This window comes from Triticum aestivum, chromosome 6A (genome assembly GCF_018294505.1).
Source record: "Triticum aestivum cultivar Chinese Spring chromosome 6A, IWGSC CS RefSeq v2.1, whole genome shotgun sequence".
Taxonomy (NCBI): Eukaryota; Viridiplantae; Streptophyta; class Magnoliopsida; order Poales; family Poaceae; genus Triticum; species Triticum aestivum.
This window is the reverse complement of record NC_057809.1, coordinates 184,297,247-184,309,055: the sequence shown is the minus strand read 5'-3', so window position 1 is coordinate 184,309,055 and position 11,809 is coordinate 184,297,247. Positions and strand designations below refer to the sequence as shown.

General features: G+C 46.8%; 2 protein-coding genes across 2 annotated transcripts; one reads left to right on the top strand and one right to left on the bottom strand.

Annotated features, from left to right (window-relative positions):
- Positions 1-2,631: 2,631 nt before the first annotated feature.
- On the top strand, positions 2,632-8,559 carry LOC123127203 (protein STRUBBELIG-RECEPTOR FAMILY 8). Its single transcript, XM_044546781.1, has 16 exons — positions 2,632-3,046; positions 3,157-3,292; positions 3,412-3,483; positions 3,570-3,635; positions 3,712-3,783; positions 3,894-3,965; positions 4,440-4,511; positions 4,601-4,666; positions 4,754-4,819; positions 4,932-5,257; positions 5,868-6,115; positions 6,489-6,760; positions 6,845-6,980; positions 7,073-7,212; positions 7,296-7,452; positions 7,981-8,559. The coding sequence occupies exons 1-16, from the start codon at positions 2,968-2,970 to the stop codon at positions 8,137-8,139; spliced, it is 2,139 nt and encodes a 712-aa protein (XP_044402716.1). The 5' UTR covers positions 2,632-2,967; the 3' UTR covers positions 8,140-8,559.
- Positions 8,560-8,599: 40 nt separating this feature from the next.
- On the bottom strand, positions 8,600-10,531 carry LOC123127204 (lycopene beta cyclase, chloroplastic). The gene has a single exon (XM_044546782.1). The coding sequence runs from the start codon at positions 10,294-10,296 to the stop codon at positions 8,827-8,829; it is 1,470 nt and encodes a 489-aa protein (XP_044402717.1). The 5' UTR covers positions 10,297-10,531; the 3' UTR covers positions 8,600-8,826.
- Positions 10,532-11,809: the final 1,278 nt, after the last annotated feature.

Sequence of the window (11,809 nt, the reverse complement as noted above, 5' to 3'; positions counted from 1 at the left end):
GCGGCCAGGAGCGAGTCGCCGTCACTGTCGCGGCCAGGAGCGAGTCGCCGTCACCGTCGCGGCCAGGAACGAGTCGCCGTCGTCGGCGCACCTAACCCCCGTCGTGGCCACCGTCTTCTGCGCCTCACCACGTCGCCGTCGCGAACGCCGTTGCTTGACCACCTCGTGGACACCAGCACCGGCGCCTCCCAGCGGCGCAACTCGATCTAGGTCTCGAGGGAGAGGCGAGGTGGGGAAAAACGACGGCCTCAGGTCTGTATCGGATACCGGCCTGATACGGGTGTAAACGAGAAAACCAGTGTAAAACTTACAGCCCAAAAACGACATGCCAAGCACCAACGACAGGCCCATCCATTTTTATTTTACAGGGGTATATTTTACAGGTGTATTGGGCCCTAAAACGAGGAACCAAGCGGGGCCTGAAGAAATAGTTCCCCACTCACTTCTCTCGTGTGTCCCAAACTGTTAAGAATGCTTCGTTAGCTATAATGTAGCTATTCCATTGACTTTTGAATCTGCTATTCCTTTCTTAATTGAGACATATGTTGAATATTTGAGTATCTTTTATGTAAATTAATCAAAAATGTGATAGATAAATCATGACATAAATACCAAACGAATTAGGCAAAAAAATGGGCACAAAATCCCAGCGAAATCCTGCGCGATGTCTACTAATTGCACTCTAGATGTTTTTTAACATGATATACATGACATCCCTCTAAAAACAGGACGTAGCACAAAGTCAAAAAGTAAAAAAAATTGCCTGCAAAAGAAAAAGTAAATAAATTTTCACATTTTTACCTCCTATTTCTCGATGTATAATAAAACCGATGGATTTCAAAATTCGATTATGTTTCAACCCTTAGTCATGCATTATTTCGTTCGACCCTAATTAAGGAGTTTTTCAGCATCATGACATCTCAGACCCACTTGCTAGAGTCGTGTTGCAATTGCTTGGATGCCACATCACAATATATTTTAAAGATGGTCACAAAAACCTCTAAAATCATATATTACTCAATCTACATCTAAACCGGGGAATACTTTTCCCCCAGAAAATAGAAGTATAATTCAAATTATGGCATGCCATTTTTATTATTTAAAGATTTGAAATGGGCATTTATAGTTGCAGTGAAGTAGTAAATACCACTTACGTGGAGTTAAAATGGGTATCATATGTTTCTTTGAAACATTTTATGGGAATTCATGTCATTTGTTTTTCAATATTTTGCAGCGGGGCGTCGATGTGGCTGACAAGTGGGCTAGAGATGTCATGATGGGGGTACAAAACAAAATAATGCACGATTATACGGTAGAAAAGGAAAGATAAATTGAAACCGTCAATCTAGAACGCTTCAGTACATAGGAGGTCAAAAGTTGAATTTACTTCCAAATAAAGACCTTTAAGAAGGGGGTTGCAATTTTTTTTGCTCGGCTGAAGAATGTATACAAGCTCTGGGCATTATATAGTTTTCCATAAAGGCGAGAGGAAGCCTTAGACATGCTAGGATTCTGCTTTGCAAGCCAGGATGCACACATTAGAGTACTATTATCTCTCCTAGTCGAAAAGAACATAAGGTTCGCCTTAGGTATGTCCCCTCGTATATCCTTGTTTGATTATTTTTTCTTCCCACAACTGATTTTTTCTCACTTTGTTCCCCTATAAACCGTCTCAATTGTCTCACCTCTTATCATTACCACATAAAGTTTTGTTTTCTTTGCTGATTTAATAAGTGCTTATGAGACATGTTTTCTTTTACACAATCAAATAAATATGGAGATGTAAATCATAGATTAACCTACTAAAATACAGTCATAAACAAACCAGTAAACCCCCAGATTCAATGACACATAATATTGTAAACGAAATTTCAACTCCTCCTCACACGCACGCATTATTAATCTTGTACTACCCATGTTTCCTTGATTCCATAGCTAACCGCACCCCATTTTGCAACAAAGCACTCTGTCTAATCTAAAAGAACAAATGGCTAGAGCTTGTACCGGCGAGTTGTAACTGGCAACTCAATAATTACTCGAAATGCCCAACTGGCCACCGGCAGGATCTACCAAACACGGCCTGGAATTTAGCATGTGAGAGACGTGTGTTTTCAACGTGTACATCATTCTCAGTCAAGCTGGTTCACCGCAACGAGTACCAGGGACGCAAGTGGATCATGAACCGATAGTGAACATTCGAACTAAATTAGCCATTTTCTCACGAACAAAGTGATTAACGGGCGACCTTGTAACTTTGTTGTGGTTAACGAAGGCAGGGGCGTACGGCACGCAAGTAAAGCCTGTGTGACTTTCAAAAAAAAGAGTAAAGCCTGTGTGGAAAGGGTGCGGAAGCAACGGAAGAATCTCATTTGACCAAGTTAACTAGTACTACTCCTCAGTCAAACACAAAGCACAAAATCACTGTGCTACTAAAAAGAATCGCTTTCGCCCACGCCGTTCGCGAGCACCGGCAGCCTCGCCCTCGCGCTCACCTTTCTTTCACCTGCCCCCGTTTTTTGGGTCAAATCAAATCAGAAGCGCTGGGAGCCAAGAGCGAGCGAGCGAGCCAACCCAGAACCCAACCAAAATTTAAGACGCGAGCAGAGAGAGAGAGAGAGAGAGAGAGAGAGAGAGTTAATAAGTCTTGCCGACCCCATTGCCACGCCGCATCCAAATCTGCTGCCGGGACGACGCAAGGCACCCCCCCTTCTCTCTCCTCTTTCCGCTGCCTGGCTAGCTGTTTGCGCCGCGCACGTTAGCTGTACCCCGCTGCGCTGCCCTGCCGCTGCTCTCGGTGAGTGGGAGGAGAGAGAAGCCATCCGTCCGCGCCCATGGTGATCCCCGTGTCCTAGCCGCCTGGCCTGGACCGGCGGTACAAGCCACCGAGGAGGCCCCCGGGAAAGGCGCGTGGGTTTTGTCAGGCGAGAGCGAGAGTCCCGCTGCTGGTGCTGGGGGAGCGGGCGGGGGATGGCGGCGGCCGCATTGGCCGGGCTCCTCGTCGCCCTCGCGGCGGCGACCGCGGGGGCCACCACCGAGTCCTCCGACGGTGAGCGCCTCCGCCTACGTCTCCGCTTCCGATCCCGACTTTTTTTTTCTGTTGATCTCTCGCGCGCGTGTCGGTGGGCGCGATAATTAATGATGCCTGGGTCCCCGCAGCCGCCGCTCTGGGGAATCTCTACACCTCCTGGAACAGCCCGCCGCAGCTGGCCGGCTGGTCGGCCGGCGGCGGCGGCGACCCCTGCGGCGCGGGGTGGCAGGGCGTCTCCTGCACCGGCTCGGGCGTCACCGAAATGTAAGCATCCATTCTCGCACGCCTCAACCCGTTGATTTGTTTTTCTTTTCGGCCGGTGATTGAGTTTTGCCAGTACCCCGTGCATCCTAAGCCCGTGCTTCTTGTCTCGTATCCAACAGCAAGCTTCCCGGGACAGGGCTGAACGGCTCTCTGGGCTACGAGCTCTCCAATCTGTTCTCACTCAAAACATTGTGAGAGCTCCCCACAACTCGCCCACTGTTCTCGTTTTTCTTCTTCTCTTTGTGCATCATGTTGACCCCCGTTCCGTTACTTGCAGGGATTTGAGCAACAACCAGATTCAAGGTTCAATTCCTTACCAGCTGCCACCGAATCTCACATATCTGTATGTATCCTACCTGGCATAATCTGTTACTGCATTTGTTTGTGTCGGTGGTTTCACTCTGAATGTGGTGATGCAGGAATCTGGCGACCAATAATTTCTCTGGCAATCTCCCATACTCCATATCCAACATGGCTGCAATTGAGTACCTGTAAGAAAATACGTTCCTCGCAACTTTTTCGGTTTTATATGCACGACTATGAATGTGTTAGCATTCAGTTTTGCTGGCAATGTCTGATCGCGGTTAACCTTTCTATGCAGCAATCTCAGCCACAACTCACTGGCTCAACAAATAGGCGATTTGTTTGGAAACCTCAGCTCACTTTCAGAGTTGTAAGGCATCTTCAAACTCTGCTCTTTTTTTTTTTGCAAACTACTATGAATTTATAAAAATGTGATTAGGCAATTTTGTCATCCACACACTTTCCGGATACTTTTCCCACAACGTGGCACCTATGTCTTCTGGAACCAATATAGTTCAAACTTCATTTTTTAAGAGCATAGATGATGTAAATTAATATAACTCATTTGCTGGCTTCACAGTTCATATGAAACCCTCTCAATCCACCAATAACTCCCATAGTCCCATCTCCCAGCATCTCATTCCCACCCTGTCACAGAGGGCACCCATCCCTTCTCAGTACAATCCTTTCACTACCCCTACTACCTAATCATCTCTGTTTTGACATGCACTTGTACCCTTCAAACATGTAATGGTCATAAAATCACCTTCTGGTTGGTACTGACGTACATACTCTTACCTTTAGTTCCATAAATCCATCTAATGCTATTTATACTGCATTACAGGGACGTGTCTTTCAACAAACTGACAGGGGATCTTCCAACTTCTATTGGCTCTCTATCAAATATTTCTAGTCTGTAAGTATTGAGTGATTTTCTTAAGAGCACAATTTGACTTTATGTTCAACTTTTTAGCCCTGGTTGCAACATTCTAACACATTTTGCAGCTATATGCAAAACAATCAGTTAACAGGTTCTGTCAATGTTCTAAGTGGTTTAGGCCTTACTACCCTGTAAGCGAGTTTTCATTTTCAGGCAGCAATTTAACTCGTCCTGTTGTTTGCTTGATAAAATGCTAACCTAGTTTTCATTTTTGACAGAAACATTGCAAACAACAATTTCAGTGGCTGGATACCAAAAGAATTCAGCTCAATCCCAGACGTGATGTATGCCCCAGAACGCTTTACTCCCCCCCCCCCCCCCCTCTTCTCTTCTCTGTAGGCTTAGTGGATATCCTTGGTAGAACATTCTAATAACTTGTTGCAATTACAACTGTAGACTTAACGGAAACTCATTCCTGAATGGACCTGCTCCTCCACCACCACCTTTCATGCCACCACCCCCTAGAAAGCCGCGCAGTCGTCCTAACCGTTCTGGGGGAAGTGGAAATGCCCCAAAAGGCTCTGAGAGCTCCACTGGTCAAGGTGGCAAGAATGGTCTGCAGACAGCTTCGCTTGTGGGGATAATTGTTGGCTCAGTACTTGCTGCTTTGTGTGTGCTTCTTCTTTTGGTATTATGCATTCGCAAATCTCGGAAAAGGAAGGATGATAGCAGCACGGAATCCAAAGATTTTGTAGGTCCACTATCAGTGAACATAGAGGAAGGTACTGCACTTTCTTATGCTCGCATGTTTTCTTGCTGCTGTATTTTACTAGTATAATCTTATGCTATTTTCAATCAGCTGAGATACTGACGTTAGCTTAAGGCAACCGTAAAACTGAGTGCTGTTTGATTGGGTCCGAAACCGGTGTATGTATCAGTAATGAAAATCATGTTCTTCTACCTTCAATAACCCAGTTTCACAGGCCAAGCCATATCATTGTAAGATAATTGAGTTCTGACCGTCCGTAGAGCCTAAGTGTCATTTAGTGCCTTTTGCCTGCATAATCAAAACTCACATGGCACACTATGATTCATGATGCAACCTCCGGCACAAGGTAGTACACTACTAGCCTTTGACATCAAGATCAGTTTAGTTTTGCAACTAGTTTTTGAGGCACGGCACTAAATCTAGTAGTGAAGAGCTTGAAATCTTCGATAGTCTGTAATATGCACTCAATAGATCTAATGGTGGCACATAAAAACTGCAACCCTTCCCCTCCCCCCCCCCCAATTTCGCTCGTTTGATAATCTTCCGTATTTTAACTGAATTGATTGCACACTCGTCAGTCATAATTCAGATTTTTACCTTCCATCTGTGTTTTTGTTTTGTAGTATCTAACAGGGAAATCCCAGAGCAAGGTCTTGAAAATACGGCTATGAAAGTCCTGCCTGCTGAGAAAATGACTCCCGAGAGGGTTTATGGTAAAACTGGTTCTATGAGAAAGACAAAGGTTCCCATAACTGCAACACCTTACACCGTGGCTTCCCTCCAAGTTGCGACGAATAGCTTCTGTCAAGATTCCCTTCTGGGAGAGGGTTCACTTGGTCGTGTTTACAAGGCTGATTTCCCCAATGGAAAGGTAAAAATATGCTTCCTGCCGTTTTAAATGAGTTATAGAACCCTGGTGGAATAACAAGTCCTTGTATTACTCATAAACGTCAAGTTTGTGGGTGACTGAATCAGCTCTATTCCCATTTTTTGCCAATCTGGAGTGTGAAACTATTTTATGCATTTTGAACTTGAGCATTATGAATATAGCAGATTATTCATTTACCATGGTTAATCAAATAAGAATTGGTTACACTGCCCAGGCGATTATTGTTTTCTAGCATGTTTACTATAAAATGCATCAAATGTAAGAATATAAGAGGTTTTTAATACATACACCCTCTTCCTCTTTTCCCCCTCTGTAATGCTGTGCACTCCAGCTGAATTCTATGCCACTTTTGCAGGTTATGGCTGTTAAGAAGGTAGACAGTGCCGCTATTTCCTTGCAGGAAGAAGATGATTTCCTTGAGGTTGTATCAAGTATGTCACGACTTAGGCATCCAAACATCGTGCCACTTACAGGGTACTGTGTGGAGCATGCGCAAAGGCTTCTTGTTTATGAGTACATTGGAAATGCAACGCTGCATGATATGCTGCACTTCTCTGATGAGATGAGCAGAAGACTTACATGGAACATCCGTGTAAGAATAGCACTAGGCACTGCTCGGGCATTAGAGTAAGTTACTTTAATCCCTTGCTATTTCTGAAGGTTCTAGTGGATGACACATATAATGTTAACGTTTTCCAAATCTTTGTATAGATACCTGCATGAGGTGTGCTTGCCATCTGTTGTTCATAGAAATTTTAAGTCCGCAAACATCCTACTTGATGAAGAGCATAATGCACATTTATCTGACTGTGGGCTCGCTGCCTTGACACCCAATACTGAGAGACAGGCAAGTATCACAAATACATCCAAGTACCGAGATAGTTATCAAATGGCACCTGTAGGTGTAACCTGCACTAACTACTTGGTTTGTCCTTCCAGGTTTCTACTGAAGTGGTTGGCTCATTTGGATACAGTGCCCCAGAGTTTTCCATGTCAGGAATTTATACTGTAAAGAGTGACGTGTACAGTTTTGGAGTAGTGATGCTAGAGCTATTGACCGGAAGGAAGCCACTAGACAGGTATATACCCTCTAGCTTCTATTCTGATCCTGTTGTGTTACACCTTATAATTAGTAAAAATGACCTTTGTACGGCTGTTGCAGTTCTAGAGAGAGGTCAGAACAGTCTCTTGTTAGATGGGCTACGCCTCAGCTTCATGACATCGATGCACTTTCTAAGATGGTTGATCCAGCATTGAACGGAATGTACCCTGCGAAATCACTCTCCCGCTTTGCAGACATAATTGCACTCTGTGTTCAGGTACCGTCTTTCTTTGGGACAGATATTCAGTTGTATGGCAGCATTTAATAATTTATACAGTTTTGCTAAAGCACATGATGTGCTATAAGTATTGCACATCTAAGTCTAGATGTGCTATAAGTATTGCACATCTAAGTCCTATGTCATTGATCTTATGTTGAGATTCGTGTAGATATTTTTTTTCTTTTTTCTCTTTCTCTCTATGCTTGATTCACTCACTTAGATGTGCAATAACTAGAGCACATCTAGATGTGCCCTAGACACACCCTTATTTATAAAAGAAGAAAAAACAGTCTTATAGTTTATTCAAATTCTTGCAATCTTACGTGGCTAATCTGATTAATATTGCAAGTACTAAATTACTTGATCTATGTTTGAGTTGCTTCGATTTACAAAGCAAATGCATGTGTCATAAAGTTACCCTGGCTCATTTCTTAGAATTTATTCTTGGCATATTTTGCCTCATGTATTTCATGTCAGGGGCATATCCTAATACCTAATAATTGTTTCTGTGATTTCTTTGTGCAGCCGGAGCCAGAGTTCCGTCCTCCTATGTCTGAGGTTGTCCAGCAACTTGTGCGCCTGATGCAGAGAGCTAGCATAGTAAGGCGGCAATCAGGCGAGGAACTTGGGTTTTCTTACAGAGCTCCAGAACGCGAAGGAGATGCGAGAGACATTTCCTTCTGAGCATTTTCTTGAATGGCAAAAGTGAAAAGGAGGTCTGAGGGACAAATACAAGAATTGGGTGACTGCACATGAACTGGATACATGAGTTGTTCAGTTGTTCAGACGGTTGAGGATCAAATGAATTTGAGAAGATAATTTTGGTATTTACATTGTTCAATTATGCTCATTCTTCTCTTCGTTTTGTTCGGGGTAGTCTACTTCACAGTTAAACTGTGTTCTCAAATCAAGGGCGTGTACAGCATGTTAGTCGGGGTAGAGAAAAGAAATGTTAATGCAACAGGATAACTCTGTTGGATGTCAAACAAGTACATACCTTTTCCTTGGCATTGCGTTCCATCCTACTTCATGTTCTTACTGTATAGGCTAAAATTTCTATGATTATGCGACCTTTTGTAAGTAATTTATGGGAAAACTTTGATCTGTGTTTGTCCACCATGACATATAATACATGGAGTGAGCGATACCTCAGTATATGAACTATACATCTCAATAGCGTACGCAGCAGCAGCAAGAATTGTATTGTTACATCTCTCTGGAGGTCCTAAGCTGCTGTTGCTAGCAGTGCTATTTAAATCCTCCTCTTTGCCATCATAGATACGTACATTTGAGAAAAGCTATGCCAAAATCAAAGACCCCCATGAAGATCTTGAGATGAGAAATGCAGGTACATACATACCCTCTAAGTCATCACCTATCCTTGTCCTGTATCAAGTTGCCGACCATCTTGGCAAGAGGCACGGTGCCCTTGGCCATGATCTCCAGCTTCGATGTGTTGGAAGCGTGCGCGAACAGCGAGAGCCCGAACATCAAGAGCTCGGGCAGGAACAGCCTCGACGAGAGGAAGCCGTGCCAGTAGTGCGGCTCGAGGTCGAAGAACGCGTTGAAGAAGCGTCGTGTACCTTGGAGGTCCAGCTTGAGCAGGACGTCCATGCCGAAGCAGAAGAATTCCCTCTGCCGCCGCCTGTCCGTCGGCCACAGCTCCTTCCACACCTCGGCGGCGAGCGCGTCCCCGGCGATGCCGCCGTTGCCGGTGTCTAGAAACCGCACGATGGAGTCTGCCACGATGGGCGCGGTCGCCAATGTGCGCGCCACCATGTACCCTGTGGAGGGATGCACCATCCCGGCCGTGCCGCCGATGCCTACCACCCTCTGCGGCAGCACGGGCAGCGGCCCGCCCATGGGGATCACGCAGCGCTCGTCCTCCTCGACGCTCCTGATGCGAATTCCCAGGTGCCTCAGCCGCGCGGCCATGCGCTCCTGGATGTCGTCCATGGAGAGCCCCGGGCGCGCGACCAGCGACGTCTCCTCGAGGAAGATCCTGGTGGGCGAGAAGGGCATGGCGTAGAGGAAGGTGGGCACGCGGCTGTTGCGTTCCTTGATCGCGGACCCCTCGGGGAGGTGGGAGTCGCGCCAGTCCATGAAGAGCATCTTGTCGATGTCGAAGGGGTGCTCGTCGACCTCGGCGAGGATGCCGTAGGCGACCTGGTATCCCGGGTTGTAGGGCTTGTCGTACTGCACGAGGCAGCGGGAGAAGCCGGTGGCGTCGAGGACGACGGTGGCCGGGACGGCGACGCCGTCGTCGCAGATGAGGAGGGAGGAGGCCTCGTTGTGGACCACCTTGGCGACCTTGGCCTGGTGGAAGCGGACGCCGTGGGCGATGCAGCGGTCCATCATGGTGGACTTGAGCTTGCGGCGGGCGACGCGGGCGTAGGGGCGGTGGAGCGACTTGGAGGTGCGGTCGTCGATGAAGACGGAGGCGGAGGGCCAGACGGTGTCGAGGCAGTCGGAGAGGCCCATGGCCTCGAACTCGTCCACCCAGACGCCGTAGTTGTTGGGCCAGACGAGGCCCGGGGAGGGGTCGATGGAGACGACGGAGAGGCCCGCCTCGGCGACGCGCTGCGCCACGGCGAGCCCCGCGGGCCCGCCGCCCACGACGGCGAGGTCGACGGGCCGGGAGCGCGCCGGGTCGTAGCGGGGCAGGTCGAGGGACAGCAGCTCGGGCCGCGGCGGCGGGGCCAGCGAGCGCAGCGCCTGCCCCGCCGACACGGACGCCGTGGCCCTGCAGACGATCGCCGCCCGCCCCGGCGGCGCGGGCCGTGGGGCCTGCGGCGGCCGGCAGGCGTGGTGGGCGCGGAGGAGGAGGGCGGTGGTGGCCATGGGAGGTGGGGATTCGCTGCCGCGGCGTGGCCGTGTAATCCTGAGTCGATAAGCTACTTATTGTAGAGTGGGGGCGGGGCGAGGGAGAGAGAGGTGAGCTGAGGGCGGAGTGGTGGGGAGCCACCACACCACTGCCTGCCGTCCGTGGCCGTGGGTGGCGGATTCCACCGGGTAGATCCTGTGAAGGTGGTGCGAGCGTCGGGACAAGAGGTGGAGGGGAAACCCATCTCGGTTCCGCAGCCGCCAGCACAAAATACACATGGACTGGATTGGATATGCTTGTCTCTCTTCAAAACCTCCAAAATCCGTCGGAGCAGTGCGCTGCTAGAGCGGAAGGAGGATCTGGGGAATAGGATGCGTGTTAGTTCGGCAGTGGCTGGGCTAGCGATCAGTCGGTGTCAGGACGAGTACGGACTGCAGCTTGAAATCGACATGATAGGCCGTAGTGAATTCTCCCCCCAAAAAGGATTACAGTACTGTATTTACTTCACAAAATACACCACATTTAGCAATAGACGAGATGACACTAATGTGGTATCTAGTAAAAGGGAAACAGAAGTTATACCTTTGATTTGACAATTTCATTCAAGAGTTTCGAACAAACCGGCCGATCCATGCGATAACAGACATCGATCGGGTCTCTTTCATTCACAGGAAGGATTTTCACATCGACTTTGGAGAATTGGGATCTTTAGAAGAAGAAGAAAAAACTCTATATCAGTCGTGTGATCTGTATTGCCGAGTCCTAAAGATTTTCTTCAAAGGATCCTTTTACATTACATTTGAAATTTTTCATTCACTCAAACCTCTTGGAAAATCTCTTTTGTGTTTCAAGTTTTTCGATCGAACAAAAACTAAGGCAAATACATTCATGCAATATTTGAGTGGGCATGACGTTGCAGTCATGCACTTTTTATTCTTGTGATTTCGTGATCCCTCAAATCAAAGAGCCCAAAGTACTATTGATAGAAGATCAGTTCGCATGTATCAGGAAAGCTTGTGGTTGCTCGACTATGATATGATAAACCGAAATGACATCTTAGCCTCTATGTGGGTTTTGGTGATAATGATGGATGACTAGGGGACTAATTGTATTTATAAGTGTAAGAAAAGTTTTTAGTCATATGAAAATAATGTAAAAGTGGCCGGTGTTGGAAATATGTCTTGGATGCAATACTATTGTATTATTATATTTCTCTGTTCAGAATTAAGAGTATATATTCTATGCTATAACTGCTATGGTCCTGGAATATGCGATTCAGTGGAAAACTCATATGCACGTGTGGAATGATAAACGGTAAAATAAGATTTCCTAATCTCGCCTCGAAGACTAGCTCAAGTGTTGTTGGTGATCACATTTTTTGGATCTTAGGATATCATTAAGTGTAATGATAGTCCTAAAACAACATTGAGAATATGACGTTAGAAGAACGATCATATTGAATCGGCCAAACTTGTTTGTTATACTTTGAGATGATATCGTCACAAGTTAATTACTATAACGCGGAGTGTT